Source organism: Petaurus breviceps, unplaced genomic scaffold, assembly GCF_028583685.1.
Source record: "Petaurus breviceps papuanus isolate PSGF00001 unplaced genomic scaffold, PetGlider_PUasm1.0 229, whole genome shotgun sequence".
Taxonomy (NCBI): domain Eukaryota; kingdom Metazoa; phylum Chordata; class Mammalia; order Diprotodontia; family Petauridae; genus Petaurus; species Petaurus breviceps.
In genome coordinates this window covers 15,863,130-15,878,631 of record NW_027185903.1, presented here as the reverse complement: position 1 = coordinate 15,878,631, position 15,502 = coordinate 15,863,130, and the positions used below count along the sequence as shown (strand labels likewise).

Below are 15,502 nucleotides of genomic sequence, written 5' to 3'. Positions count from 1 at the left end.
TCCTGAAATTAAAAAAAAAAATCACCTGCAATGGTAATTCCAAGTTGTCATTCAAGCTTTGACAAAAACTTCCAGCAAAAGGCAACGCACTAAATTCTACTTTGAGACTGCTGAAATTTTTAGGAAGTTTTCCCTTCAGTATATATTTTTTTAAATGGGGACACTATTTTGGCGAGAAAATTCCAAATATTTCCTACAGATATGATATGTAGATGGAAGCTAGGACATAAACAGTAAACCTGGGCATTGAGGGAGACATACTAGAAGAAGTAAACATAAAGAGGCTAAGACAAATTTTGCAGCACTAAAGATGTTTGAAAGCAGTAGCAAGCATGTAATAATATGCAATATGTATTATATAACTATGGATAAACTAAATAACTTTTGACTTGTATATATTTGTGAACCTGTAAATTATTTTTTTACTTTTACACATGTATTTCACTAAGTTTTTGTGAAGGATTTGAATAAAGATATCTACACACATGGTTCATTTATAAAAATGAAAGAAAGGTATAAGACAGCCCTTACATAAACAAGCAGAAACATATGAACACGATTGGGAAGAAAGCATTTTACAACTAGAGTCTCAGTGTACTCTGAACTTCTCAGCTCTGTTATCCTAAAGACCATTTTCCTGAAAATATCATTTACCCTAAAATACCTATTCTAACTCCCCCAAACAAATTCATATATGTAAACCTGTTATTCATTCTCTAGACAAAGCCAGAAAACATAAGTAGAAAGTCAAATATTTAAGAGGGGGTAAATAATTCTGAGTCCTTAGGCATAGATTTCAAATAGAAAATATTAACATAAAGTAGGAAAATTTTCATGGGAATGGAATGTAAAAGGTGGCCTTTTGTTTCATTTCCCCTTGAGACAAAGAGACCCATTGACCAAAGATAAGGACAGAACCCATTTCAAGTCTCAGATCAATACACTCAGGAGCAGGATTATGAAAATGCCCCTAAATTTTGCCTTTAACAGTAAGGAAAAGAGAAAAAACAAACATTTACTAAGCACCTACTATGTGCCTGTGCTAAGTGCTTTACAAACATTATCTCATTTGAAACTCTAGTACTACAACCCTAGGAAATAGGTGCTATTATTATTATTCCTATTTTATAGCTGAGGAAACTGAGGCAGACTAGTTAAGCAACTTGTCCAAGGATATGCAATTAGGGAGTGTCAGAGACTGGATTTGAACTGAGGTCAGTCTTCCTGACTCTGACCCAGAATGCTGATAGAACCACATTCTCCATTATACCACATAGCTGCCTCTATAGAAAAGTTAATGACACCAGCTTTCATTTGTATCCATATCAGAAGCAACATAGTGTATATGTTTTTACATTAGAATTTTGGAAGCTAGAACATAAGACTGTTCAGGGTGAAGATTGGTTTGTTTTTTGCCTTTGAGTCCTCAGCACCTATAGGGTACAGGACCTTGTCTACAGAAGGCACTGAAGGGATGCGTATTGAATTTCGTTTTCTTTGGTCTGATGTAATGATAAAAGGGGGATGGGGGGGGGGGTTCCATGTAACTACAATACCAGACTTCCTTTGTCATGTCATTGGCATATCAAAGTCAAGCAAACCCTGTCAAGTCAGCAGTCTCAATCAATTTGACCAAGAATACAATGAGCAAAAGACCCAGAAGTCATGATGAAAGAGAAAGTGATGGGAGGTAGGGAGCAAAATTTTTTAAGTAAGGGGGAAAAGGGCTTTAATTCAAGAAGAAATTTCACAGAATCAGAGAATCATGTGATCCTAGAACTTAAAGGATCTTGTTGTTCCGGCCTAACTCTATTCACCCCCCGGACATTGTCCTTGGGGTTTTCTCTTGGCAAAGATACTAGAGTGGTCTGCATTTCCTTCTCCAGTGTGTTCCCATTTTACAGATGAGGAACTGAGGCAAATACTGGTTTAGTGACTTTCCCAGGGTCATACCACTATTTCGTGCCCAAGGCCAGATTTGAACCCAGATCTTCCTGACTGCAGGATCTTACAAAACATCTATTCTGACGCTAACATTTTACAGATTTAATTAACTAGGGTTCTCCTAAAGAGGTTGCTGTACTTTGTATGCTTACTCTATTATGTGAGTTTTTCTATACAGCTGCTTAAGGACATAAATAATGCAATTTCAATGGACTACATCCAAAAAGTTAAAAACACTGGGTCTACTGGTTTATTACATGGGGAGGGATGGAGTTGGAGATTAACAAAATGAGAGAGTGGGTCAATGACAGACCAAAGACTTCTGTTGCTCAAGCCAGGACCCTGTTCTCATATTCCTCTTCCCTTAGGGCCTCCAAATGTTACAGTACTCTAAATTAGCCAGGCCTGACATTTTCTGAGAGCCTAACAGAACCAGGCACAACCACACAACTCTGAAAGTCTGAGATATAGTCTAGAAAATGTTTGAGGCTGGCAGAATTGGGGAAGAGGTAGGCCAGAAAAAGAGTGTTATCCCCACCAATGCTATCCCTCCCATCCCCCAAACAAACTCAGGAAGGAGATAAGGAAGCAAGCAGGAAGAGATAAGACAGAGAGAATCATTCTCTTATTGGTCTCTCTCTGACTTTTTTCTCTCACTGTGACTGCGGTTTTCCCAAGGTCTTAGACAGGATGCTTCTGTCCCCTTTCTATCCATGGGCAATGGTCCCAGAATCCCCTGGAGAAAGTTTCTGCTCTCTGACGAAGCTACCATAGCATCCTGCAAAGACAGAAACTTAATATTTTGACTTCTCACTTCCCTGCCTACATCCCAAGAGGAACATAAATGACAAAAATTTTCAAATTTCCATATGTGGCTCAGTGAATCTGCTTTAGTAGAGTTCTTTGGGTAATTTCACAGTCAAGTAAAAATGCAAGTTGGGACATATTGAACATCTTCTTCCTGCAACCTTGGATCATTCCAGAGCAGATCTAGGGCCTAGGAAGTGTGGTACAGATCAAAACAATAACCAACTGTTATTTGATAAGAATCTTCCTCAGGTGCCTTTTGTCAGATTAAAAGACTTCACTGTTTGGGGGTTTTTGCACACTCTGAAGAACTCCTTAGGAAAGTATTTTATAGGAGCATAGGACTGTGACTAGAAAGAACCCTAGAACTGTCAAGTCCAACCTCTTAATTCATGACACAAACAGGTTAAGCAGTTTACCCAAAGTCAAATAACCGGTAAGAATGTGAGGCAATATTTGAGCTGAGGTTTCATGCTGCCTCTGAGACTGGAATTCTCTGGAAGGGTCCTGCAATCCCTGCTTCTAACAGTTCTTGGTATCTCTGGAGTTGGGTTGATCTAAGAGAAGACTCCTTGGGCAGCTATGAGCTAGATAGACTATGTCTTCTCTGCTCATCTTGATTCAACCTCTTATATTCCCCGAGGCTTAATGAGTATGGACCAAGGGCAGTTCATGACCAATAACAACCCGCTAGCACAGGTATTAGGGGCTTTAAGGTTCCTTATAAATAAACCACTGACTTAGGATATTGGTACAGGCTCACATGGCCAAAAAAATTCACTAAAATCCTGGGAAACCTTTGAGGCCCTGGGGAAAAAGGAAGGAAACACTCTTAGACTTTGTGTGAGCTTTTCCCCTTGCCTAGAATATCCTGTAAGTCATAGAACCAAACCTTGACAATCTTTCAATGACTTGCTCAAATCCTCTATTTTCCATAAAGGAGAAAGTCTAAACCTGGGGTTGACATTTTTGGGTGTCATATGCCTCCTCCTTCTTTTGGCAATATGATGATGCTTACAGGCCATTCTGAAAAATAATGTTTTAAAATAATTGAAGGAAATGTGAAATTTCAGTTAGAGATTAGTGAAAATAAAGATGTAATTTTTTTTTTTTTTGCCCCATCCAATTTCATGGAATTCTGTAAATCCAAGGACTCCTTGGAAGTCCGTGGTCCTCAGGTTAAGAGTCTAAGCCAGTAGCTACTGTCTTTGATCCTGTAATCCACATTACACACATTCTGGCATAGAAAGAGTATGGGGCAAGTGTGAAATTGAAAGCGCGTATGACTTATCTGCTCACCGTGAATGCCAAGCATCTTAAGAACAGGAATGTAGCCCTACTACTTCCTGACCAATACCTGCCCTTCTTTTCTCCACACCCTGAGCCTAGTAAACTGCTAAGAAAAAGCATGAAGTTATCAGTCAATAATTAGTGAATGGAACTAGGCATGAACTGGCAAGTCTGAACACTGCTGCCTCAGATCCACTGAGGGAGCCCAGGGCAAAAGATGAAAAGAAAGGACATGGCATAGGTTAAGAAAAAGGTTTCCGGCTTTTTCCCAGGGGCAGCGTTGTACATGTACGCATCTTGAGACACTGAACTCACCTTCATTTTTTCTGATTTAGCATTAAACAGAACATCTTGATAGTGATAACCATGGTCTGGGTTCACATTTCTCAATCTGGCGGCAGGTAACAACAGTGACTCCAAAGTTTGCTTGGGATTTTTCTCATCAATAGCTTTATTAATGTGCTCAATGGCGACATTTCCTAAAAAAGAGGAAAGAAGATGGTTCTACTGAGAAAATGTTAGTTTTCTTTAAAATCACAACATATTAGATGTTTTAAATATTGCAAATTCCATTCTCCAAAGAGGAAAAAATGAAATTACACATCTAGAGGCATGACAATTATTATAAAATAAGTGTTCATTCCTTGAATATTACACAATCAAGAGTTAGAGAACTTAGGCCTTGGAAAGGACCTTCAAGACTGAGACAAATACAACCATTTTACATAGAAGAAGACTGAGACAATAAGGTTTAGAGGAGAATCCTGGTTTCCTAATACTGCTGAGTAAACTTTCACTTCATTTGACTCAATAAAAACAAACTGGGGGATATATAAAAAGAACTAATGCCTAATAAAGTAACTTTTCAGGTGAACAAGAGCCAATTATAAAACATGTTTGGGAATAGCCTTATATTAGAAATAAAGCTAACTTGCCTTTTAAAAATATCCCTATAATAAATGTGGGAAATTATAAATCCATGCTGTAGAGAACTAATGGTTTGTACCAAAGAATAAATTGGTATATTATGACCTCTTCTGAGATTGCCTTGTATCTCACCTATCTCCATTACAGGACTTAAGGATTACAGTGAGACAGAAAGCAAACAATGGACATTCCAACAAGATGAGAACTTTTTGTTTTTATACCCTATTCTCAGAAAAGCTAGCATTATGCACATGAATTGAGGGACAGCAAAGTATTCCCAGGTTAAGGCTCATAGCCAACAACTTGGTACTGAGTATTGCTAACTTACAGAATATATTTTTGGAAAAGAGGAAGTATCTGCAGTCTCTTTTAAAACAAAAAGTGAAAACTTTACCAATATGAAGTGTCAAAAGAGTCTAATTACTCTTAAATTCGTTTAAAGAGTAGTCCTCAAGATAAGCCTTTAAAAAATCGAATAAGACCTTTACAAACTAGTTGGCCTGCCAATGCTTTATACTGGTAATATTTTAAGGAATTTATCAACCCCAAAATAAAGACATTAAAAATCAGCCACAATTTATAAGAGTATGATTAAGTCTCTGTGAATATAAACAATCGTATCATCTAAGATGCAACTTGTCTCTCAAAAACAATGAGAATGTATGTGAAAGTGCTTTGAAAAGTCTAAAGTACTATACACATACATGGGATGAACAGCACTTCACACAATAGAATTGATAACCTGGAGAGCACAGAACACTCCAGTCTTCTGTTGAGTGCTTTTAACACTCCAGCAAAAGGGATATCCTTGGTGAATCAAGTCCAATCAAATTTAAGAATGCATTCCTGATGACGGATCACCTGGGTTATTTCCTTTGGACTCCATGCCAGTTCACAGCTGATTGAAGGTACCTGGTTAGGTTTTCTTTTTGGTGTGTTTCTAAAAACATGAATTGGTGAGGTCATAGTAAATGACCTCATAGGAGCTGGGGAAAAAATTACCCAGAAGCCTCCTGGCCACATGTACATCACTGTCTCTCTTTGTGGTCAAAGATTACCTCTTTAAGCATAAACACTTTGGAAACCTCAGTTTATTCACTACTTATTTTAAGTAATATCTCACATAAGGAAATCCTACTACAGAAATAATTTAGGCAGCTCCATGGAGTTCACTTAAATGGGACTTATTTAAATGACCTGTTTTGAAAGAAGTCAAACAGAGAATAGAAAGATAGAAAAGAAAAAATTCACTTGGATATACTACATGGCTGGAGGCATCCTTCTAAACATATGTGAACAGAAAAATAAGCTTTCCTAGAAGAAGGAACATGGATGAACACAGCTGGGAAAAGTTTCTTTCCAATTTCTTCTCTATTATATCTTCAGCTCATTACATTCTAGATTTACTATCTATCAGTTATTTGGCCAAAATCATACAACTGGGTAGAATGTAATGTTGACAACAAAAGACACTTAATATTCCTGGGCCTCAAATTCCTTATCTGTAAAATGGGGTCCCTTCCAGCTCTATCTCAGTGAAGTATTGTGATTGTAGACATACTCCTTCAGTAAAAAAATCATTCAGGGGCAGCTAGGTGGCACAGTGAATACAGCACTGATCCTGGAGTCAGGAGGACCTGAGTTCAAATCCAACCTCAGACACTTAACGCTTACTAGCTGTGTGACCTTGGGCAAGCCACTTAACCCCAACTGCCCTGCCTTCCCCCCTCCAAAAAGCAAAAAAAAAATAAAATTTAAAAAAATCACTTATTCAGTGACTTTAAAAAAATATCCATTGAGTATTAAACATTATGATATGCTAGGTCCTTTAGAGTATACAAAGGTGAATGAACACATCTAACCTGCTCCCAAGCAGCTTGTGGTCGCAATGCATGTACATAAGTAAAATGACATAGAATGTACATTCAGAAAGAGATGGACAAAGAACTATAGATATGCAGGGGGTGAGAGGGAGGGATTATTTGCTTCCTAATTGAGGAATGGGGTGGAAGTAGCAGGTCAGCAAAAATAAAGAGCAAGGAGACAGCTAGGTGGCACAGTGAACAGAGAACTGGCCCTGGAGTCAGGAGGACCTGAGTCCAAACATGGCCTCAGACACTTAACACTTACTAGCCTTGTCACCTCAGGCAAGTCACGTAACCCCAACTGCCCTGCCCTCCCCCTCCCAAAAGCAAAAAATAAAATAAAATAAAGAGCAAGGAAATTTGAGAAGGCTTCCTCAGAAAGGTTATACTTTGGCTGGAGCTTAAAGAAGGGTTGAAGAGGATTGGGTGGTGGAGGGAACAGAATTAACAAAGATACAGGGGCAAGAACATTTAGTACTGGACAAAGAGGGCAATTTGACTGGTGCATGGTCTATGGACTGGGACAAAAAGCTGGAATGGTAAGTTAGAATCAGATCATAGAGTTCCTTGAAAGCTAAACTAAGGAGTCTGTATTTCATTCTGAAAGTAGAGGGAAATAACTAATGTGTTTAGGGCAAGTTAGTAAACATGATCAAAACTAATTTGGCCACAATGTAGAGAATACATTGGAAGAAGGAGGAGACTAGAGGAAGGAAGAATAGTCAGTATGCTACTGCCAGAGTACAGATTAATATCTAGGATGAAAGAGTAAGGAACAGAAAGGAAAGAATAGATGAGAGAGACATTGTAGAGTTAAAGATTTAAAAAGCTGGCATCTGATTGGAGACAATGGTCAACAATTCTCTGAGGGAAGGTAACTGCTTCCCAAAGCTGGGCATTCAGCCTTCGGATTTTGTCTAAATTTATCTTTGCCCTGTGTACATTACACAACAATGATCCCAGTGCCATACAGGCACTCCATAATGTTTATTAAATTAGTGGTACATAGAAAATTAAAGATGACTAATGTTTATATATAAATACAATGGAATGTTACTGTCTTGCATGACTCAAAGAGTATAGTTGCAGAGAAACCTGGGAAAACTTGTATGAATGGACGCAATGAAGTGAGCAGAACCAGGAGAATAATTTATACAATGACTACAACATTCTAAAGAAAGAAAACATGAAAGACCTTGGAACTCTGACCCCTTCAATGATCAGTTTCTTGAGTAAATTGATGATCTCATGTTTCTCCCCTTTTGGAAGATGAACAATATTCTAGAGGTGCTGAATGAAAAATGCATTTTCAGACATGGTTGATGGATAAATCTGCTTTGCTTGACTGTGCTTATTTGTTACAAGGGAAAGTTTTCGTTTCTTTTAGGAAGGTGGGGAAGGGGAAAGAGTTAAAGACAGAAATATCAAAAATGAGAAAAGAAACAAATGTCAATAAAGTATGTAAAGCACTTATAGAAGAGAAAAGGGGCAGGTTAAGAGGGAGACACAAACAAATAGGATAGCTTTGAAACTAACATACCGAATTTGTTACATAGTTTAAGAAAAGAAACAAACTAGATATAATGGAGATTTGTAGTTTGATAGTCGATTTACTTTTTCTTTCCTTGTACATGAAAAGTTCTTGTGTGTCAAGTTGAGAATAACAAAAAAATTATCAAAAAGCCTTTCACAGGCCTGAGGGGGGTGGTGGTACCATGAATAGAAAGAAAGCATCCAAAAATAAAAAATTTTGTGTTGTTTTTTACACTGTTGGTAGAGGTGTGTGTATGTGTGTGTGTGTGTTTAGAGGGATAAGGGAAAATGATGAATATGATTTTCTTTTTCTTTCTTCTACTTCAAAACAGTTTTAATGACTTTTCCCACTGGGAGGGCCCATACCAGAGCCTAATATTCTTTCTTCTCTAGGGCTTCTGTATAAGGAGCATGAACACCCCAGAGTGCACAGGATATTGGAGTACTACGTATGTATGCATGTGGACTGGAGAAAGGGTTGTTCATGAACAACTGTAAAGGCCAGACTGGTGTAGACAAAATGAATGAAAGGACCCTTACTGCACCATACTGATTTTTTTTCTGCTTTAGGTCTGAACCTCAGAGGTCAGCTCTTGGACACAGTCCTGGAGGATTGTCCATTCTGGTAATTCTGTTTCCCCCAGGTTACTGGACAACTGCTTAGTGAGCTGGCAACCATGATCAGCACCACAGTTCAGTGCATGGGATAGAGTAGGAAGAATGCTGCTCCAGGGCCTGCTGTGAGGAAGGTACTGTGATGATGCTTTTAATGAGGGAATGGAAATGGCACAAAATAGATTGCTGGGTGTCTGGTGGCAACAGCATCATCCATTGAGGAGAGGCCAAAGGTTATATTTATGGGATAAGGAAGCAAGAAAGGAATGATGAGTTTGATTTCCAACATGCTAAATTTGAGAGGCCAGCAAAATACTTATGTGATAAAATCTATCAGAAAGCTGCAGATAAAGATATGGAGTTTGGGGAGCAGTGTCCATGGCAGGAGCTGAAGGGGAAGGTACAGTCAGGTCCAGAGATTGGGCAATCACATTTTTGAGCAGCTACAGTAGACTAGGTCTAAGAGAATTTTGGGAATTTCAAGCAATGAGAAGGCTAATAAGAATTAAAAACTAACACCAAAAAGGTTATTTAACATTCCTTCAAAACCCATCAAAAAACAATGTAAATAAATCAAAAGCATGAGGAAAAAGATGCTGCACAACCTCTGTGAATTCAGAGAAATTAAAACAAGACAAGCTGACAAATCAAATGAGGTGATCAAGACAGAGAAGATAACAAAGGGGAGAGAGGCAAATATAAGAAAATAAGGCTTAAAATGTCCCACAAGGGAGCTTAGAGGTTATCCAGTACAAAATCCTCCTTTTATATATTAAAAAATTGAGGTCCAGAGAGGTCAAGTGATTTTGTTTTTTTTGTGTGTGTGGGGGGTTTTTTTTTTTTTGGTTTGTTTGTTTTGCTTTTTGGAGGGGGGAAGGTAGGCAGCTAGGTGGTGCAGTGAATAGAGCACCTGCCCTGCAGTCAGGAGGACCTGATTTCAAATCTGACCTCAGATACTTAACACTTACTAGCCATGTGACCTTGGGCAAGTCACTTTACCAACTGCCCTGCCTTCCCCCCTGCAAAACCAAAATAAAGGCAGGGCAATTGGGGTTAAGTGACTTGCCCAAGGTCACATGGCTATCTGTCTATCTATCTATTATTATATATAACAAGTGTTACATGTCTGAGGCTGTATTTGAACTCCAGTCCTCCTGACTCCAGGGCTGGTGTTCTATTCACTGTGCCACCTAGCTGTCCCAAGTGATTTTTCCAAGTCACAAAGGATTTAGTGGCACGGCTGGGATTAGACTAAAATCTCCTGATTTTTATTTAATTTAATACCTATATAATCTAAAATGATATCAGCAACTTATTTAAGGAAAGGAAGGAAAAGAAACAAGGATTTATTAAGCACCCACTATGTGACAGGCAACATGCTAAGTGCTTTAAAACCCTGGGAGGCAGGTATTATTATTTTCCCCACAGTACAATTGAGGAAACTGAGGAAGACATGATTTTCCCAGGGTTACACATCTAGTAAGCATCCGAAATAGGATCTGAACTCAAGCCTTCCTAATTCTGGTTCTAGCACTCTAGATATGGTGCTATCAGCTGTTTCCTAGTTATTCAAGGAACCAAGTTGTAAGATGCTTCCGTGGCTGAGTAAATGTCCAATATCCCACATATTTTACATACATTTCTATTACGGTCAATGATCAAAATGATGATCAGAGCTCTACAGTGAAGAAAAGGCTAAATTACATTCATTACCATGTAAAAATGTCAAACCTAGCAGGCACCTTAAAAAAAATCTATTCCAATTCTCTCCATTTACTAAGGCAAAAAAAAAAATAATAATGCAACAGAGAATAGAACAATTTACACAAAAAGGAGCTAAAACAAAAAAAATAATTAAATAATTGCTTTGAAAACAAGCCTTCGATTATTCAGTATACCTACTTCCTCAACCATTCTGGAAAACTGAACTCGGTGCACTTACTTTCATTTTCTTCTCGAATTTCCACATTAACCATATCAATACAATTTTGGATTTCATTCCACCTCAAATTATCTTGTCCTTGAGATGAGGCTTCTGTTTTAATTGACAAGAGAGTGCTAGCATATCTGTGGAAGACAAAAATCACCATAATTCTGTCAACAACTTTTTTGAGTTTATTTATTACAAAATTACAAAAATACTGAGACTTAAATATTATAAAGGAAACTATCTAAGAAAAGTGGGGCAACATGGTATGTAGCTGATAGAGGGGCCTGGTCTTCAACATGATTCAATAATGAGCATATATAAAATGCTAACTTCTGTAGGCACAATACAGTATGGGGGCCAAGGTAACCAAAGCAAAATAGAACAGTCTCTGATCCCTCAAAACTGGAATGTACATTATAAAAGATAGAATAATTTAAAATTGATATAGTAAGGAGGTCTGAATCTAGTACTGTAAAGGGGCTGGTACTAAAGACAGAAGCTTGTATTTTATCCTAGATATAAGAGGGACCCCCTGAAGAGTCTTAAGAAGGGTGAAGACATAGTCAGGCATATATTGTAGGATCAATTTAGCAGCTGTGTGGAGGATCTAATGGTAATGGTAATGGTAATTTGAAGATCTTCCCTGCCCCTTAATAGGCCTGGGGGAATTGGAAGATCTTCCCTGCCTCTTAATAGGCCAAATGCAATCACATGGAGTCTTTGGTAGGAGGAGTTTGCTGAAAAGGGTGGAGCAGAGCTGTGAGGAAGCTGTGAGTCAGAGCAGTTAGAGCTGGAGGGAGGAGAGAGGACCAAGGCAAGCAGACAGCTAAGCTTGTGAGTGTTTGTGGGAAGACTTTGGGAAGGTGCTACTCTCTTCAGTGTTATTGTGTATAGATTTCTTTGTTGCTATGATGAATTCAGTTTTCTGGTGTTGGGACTTGGCTTTCTGGTGTCTAAATAAATGTTTTGCTTCTGTCTCCTATATGGAAAGTCTGTCATATCTTGCAATTCAGAACTATACTAGCATATTCAGTCAATGTCAGTGCTGTGAATATTGCCTTGGCAATACAGTGAATGACTTGGAGGGAGGATAGACTTGATCCAAGGAGATTTATTGCTTGAGTCTAAGTGAGAGTTGATAAAGGACTGAATGTCAATGGACTATGGGTGTAAGAGATGTTGGGAACATAGAATGAACAAGGTAACTGAAATTGCACATGCATCAAAGGGTTAACAAAAGACGACAGTAATGGCATTTCTAGAAAGCTTTAATAAAGGTTTGAAAAGCTCTTGGTAAATATTATCTTATTTGATCCTCACCACAACCTTGGGAAGTAGGTGCTATGATTCTCCCCATTTTACAGATCAGGAAACTGAAGCAGACAGAGGCGAAGGGATTTGCCCAGGGTCCCATAGCTGGTAAGCATCTGAGGCCAGTTTTGAACTCAGGTCCGCCTGACTCAAGGTTCAACACTTGCTATTTACTGTGCTCCCTCCTAGTTGTCTTATCACACGGAAATAAATTTAAATACTTATCAAGCAAGTTTGAAGGAATTTAGGTTCAATTTTTAAGGAAAATTTTTAATTAAAGGTCATTACAACTGCCTTAATTGAGAGTTTAGAGGAGAGTGAAGAATAAAGAATGACTACTATGTTAGAAACCTGAGGGACTGAAAGGATGGATAGTGGTGACTTAGAAAAAGGAGATTTTGGGGGCAGCTAGGTGGGCACAGTGAACAGAGCACCAGCCCTGGAGTCAGAAGAACCTGAGTTCAAATATGACCTCAGACACTTAACACAAAAACTAGCTGTGTGACCTTGGGCGAGTCACAACCCCAATTGCCCTACCTTCTATCCTCCAAAAAGAAAAAAAAAAAAACAACAGAAAAAGGAGATTTTAGAGAAAGGGGTTTAGGGGGGGAAATAGGAAGTTTCATTTTGTACATGAGTGGGAATTGCTTGTGGGATATGAAAGTAGAGATATCAGACAGAACTGTGTTCATATTTAGTCTCTGATAAATATTAACTTTTTAACCAAGGAACAAGTTCCTTCTTGCAATTTCACAACGCTTCTAGGTAAAGTGAAAGTTACAGATAGATGACTTACTGATGTCCATCAGGGGAAGTAGTACATACACACAAATTCCCTATACTGATGAAATCACAGATCTGAATCAGATTCTCCTTCTCTCCTTCCCTCTCTGTCTCTCTCTCTCTCTCTCTCTGTCACCACACACACGTGTTTCTCCACTCTTAACTCTCTGGACTTTTTTATCCTCTACCCCTTGCACCAAACATGCCTCTGCCCTGGAGCTCTCTCCTCTGAGCCAACGAGCCCTTGCCTAGGACCACCATCTAAGGAAGTTCTCAGACCATTCTACTCCTCTCCAGATTCTGCTCCTGCATTCCCAGGTTTTTCTGCCTTCCCCCTTCTCCAAACCCTGTTTTCAGCACTGTTTTACATATTGATACTCCCCCATTTGAATGTAAGCTCCATCAAGGTAGGAGAAGAGAGTGGCTAGTCTTTTTTTTTTTCCTTTGGCTTGTATTTGTAGAGCTTCTTGGGGGATCTGGCATGTAGGAAGTACTTAATAAAGGTTCTCTTTCTCTCCCTCCCCTCCTTTTGTCTCCCTCCCCCCATCCCAATCTCTCTGTCTCTTCTCTGACTATGTTATCTATCTTTGCAATTTACAAAGGCACTTTTATATTCAATATCACATGCATCAAGTTCAACTGTTCTAGCATTAATTTTCTTTAAAATTTAACCAAATTGATTTAGCATATCCATAAACACTTTGACTGCATATACCACCTTATCTGATTCTCACAATAACCTCCCAAGGTAAATAAGGAACGTATGATTTTTATCCTCCTCATTTTACATCTAAAGAAACTTAGATGGAGAAAGTTTCAGATCTGCCCTAGGTCACAGGACTTAGAGTTTAGTACATGAGCCCTGGGTCTTTTACCACGTCACCAACCTCTAAAGGTCATATAGTTAAAGTTGCTGTTCTCTCTTTCCAAAATTCCTTAGCTCTGTTCAAGCATCCTACTCAAAACCACAAATGTTAAACCCATGCAAATCTTTCTCCTGCTATGTACTAGCCACGGTCCCTACATAACTCTTTTTTTTTTTTTAAAGCAATCGGGGTTAAGTAACTTGCTCAAGGTTACATGGCCAGTTATTTCTGGGTGTGGTGCTAAGTATCTGAGCCCAGATTTGATCCCCAGGTCATCCCGACACTGGAGCCAGTGCTCTTACTCGCTGAGCCACCTGGCCGCCCCCCCCCCCCTACATAACTCTTGGCATATTGCTTAGTTGCCTATGTTTTCTAGCATTTAATTAGCAAGTCCCTTGAGAGTAGGATAACCTTCCACTCTGACTCAAAAAACACCCACTACAGTGCTAACAGGAACATTGTGACATCAAGTTTTGCTGAATGGTACTGATTAGGGTTTATTAAGAAGGGAAGTCTTTCTGTGTGGTGATCTGCCAAAGGTTACACAGAAAGTAAGAGGCAAAAATGGGACCAAATTCCAGATTTTCTGACTCTAAATGCAATATTCTTTCCAGAACAACACACTACATCCTTAGAATATCTTGAGGGTTATAAGACAAATTCTCAGGTGGCAATCCTGGCAAAGAATCTATCACTTTCTCTTCTATAACTGTACTATTATTCAGTCTCAAATCCTCTGTATGAGAACTACACATCAATTGCTTCTTATATAATCAGTAATAACAACTTGCTAAGCAAGGAGAAGGGTATGAAGAGACAGGGAAACACTTGATAATTGAAAAAAGGTAATCTAAAACCTAGAAAAATGACGACTAGAAGTTTGGGATGCATTCTAATTCATAAATATCATTTGTACCAAATTCTCTTTGTAGAGGAAAGAGTAAAATTCTACACACAGAACATGCTTCTTGGTCAGTCATCAGCATGACAATAATTTCACAGGAATAAATTAATTTTCTGGCAATAAGAGAAAGCAAAAAAAGAACAATATAGGACACAAAGAAATTTCATGTTATATACAAAGAAATTAGCTAATAATCTTGCACATAAGCATAGAATGTTATGGTTGGAATAGACCTTGCCTAGGATTAATATATAGTTAAGGAGCTTTTCAAATACTAATATATTTAATTTGTTAAAAAAAAAAAAAACTTTTTTTTAAGTACTGAAAAGAATTTTCGGTAATGAATTTACAATCTTTTCTCATCTCCTTTTTCTTCTCCTCTGCCTTCCCTTCCTCACCACCTTTGGCTCTAAGTACCCTTGGCTTCCATTAACATTTGGTTGAAATTCCACCTTCTTCAGGAGGACTTTCCCAGTCCCTCAAGCTGCTAATGCCATCGTTTCTGATCTGGCTTTCCATCTATTTTGAATCTATCTTGTATGTACTCAGCTCTTTGTATGTTGTCTCCCCCACTTAAGTGAGAGCTTCTTGAAAGCAAAAACCATGATCTTTCCCTTCTTTCTATTTCCAGAACTTAGCACAGTGCCTGGCACATAGCAAACACCTAGTAAATCCTCTTTTTTTTGGCTGATACTGTCTTTGCATTCTAAAATCCATCTATACTGGT

At 38.5% G+C, this 15,502-nt stretch overlaps 1 protein-coding gene across 1 annotated transcript in view; it reads right to left on the bottom strand.

The window, feature by feature from the left end:
- IQGAP2 (IQ motif containing GTPase activating protein 2) overlaps window positions 1–15,502 on the bottom strand; it is a 369,993-nt gene that overhangs the window by 105,411 nt on the left and 249,080 nt on the right. Inside the window, exons 12-13 of the mRNA XM_069096257.1 lie at window positions 10,924–11,048; window positions 4,357–4,520 (exon numbers count right to left, since the gene is read on the bottom strand). Coding sequence (XP_068952358.1) covers window positions 4,357–4,520; window positions 10,924–11,048 — 289 coding nt within the window. The remainder of the gene's footprint in view (window positions 1–4,356; window positions 4,521–10,923; window positions 11,049–15,502) is intronic.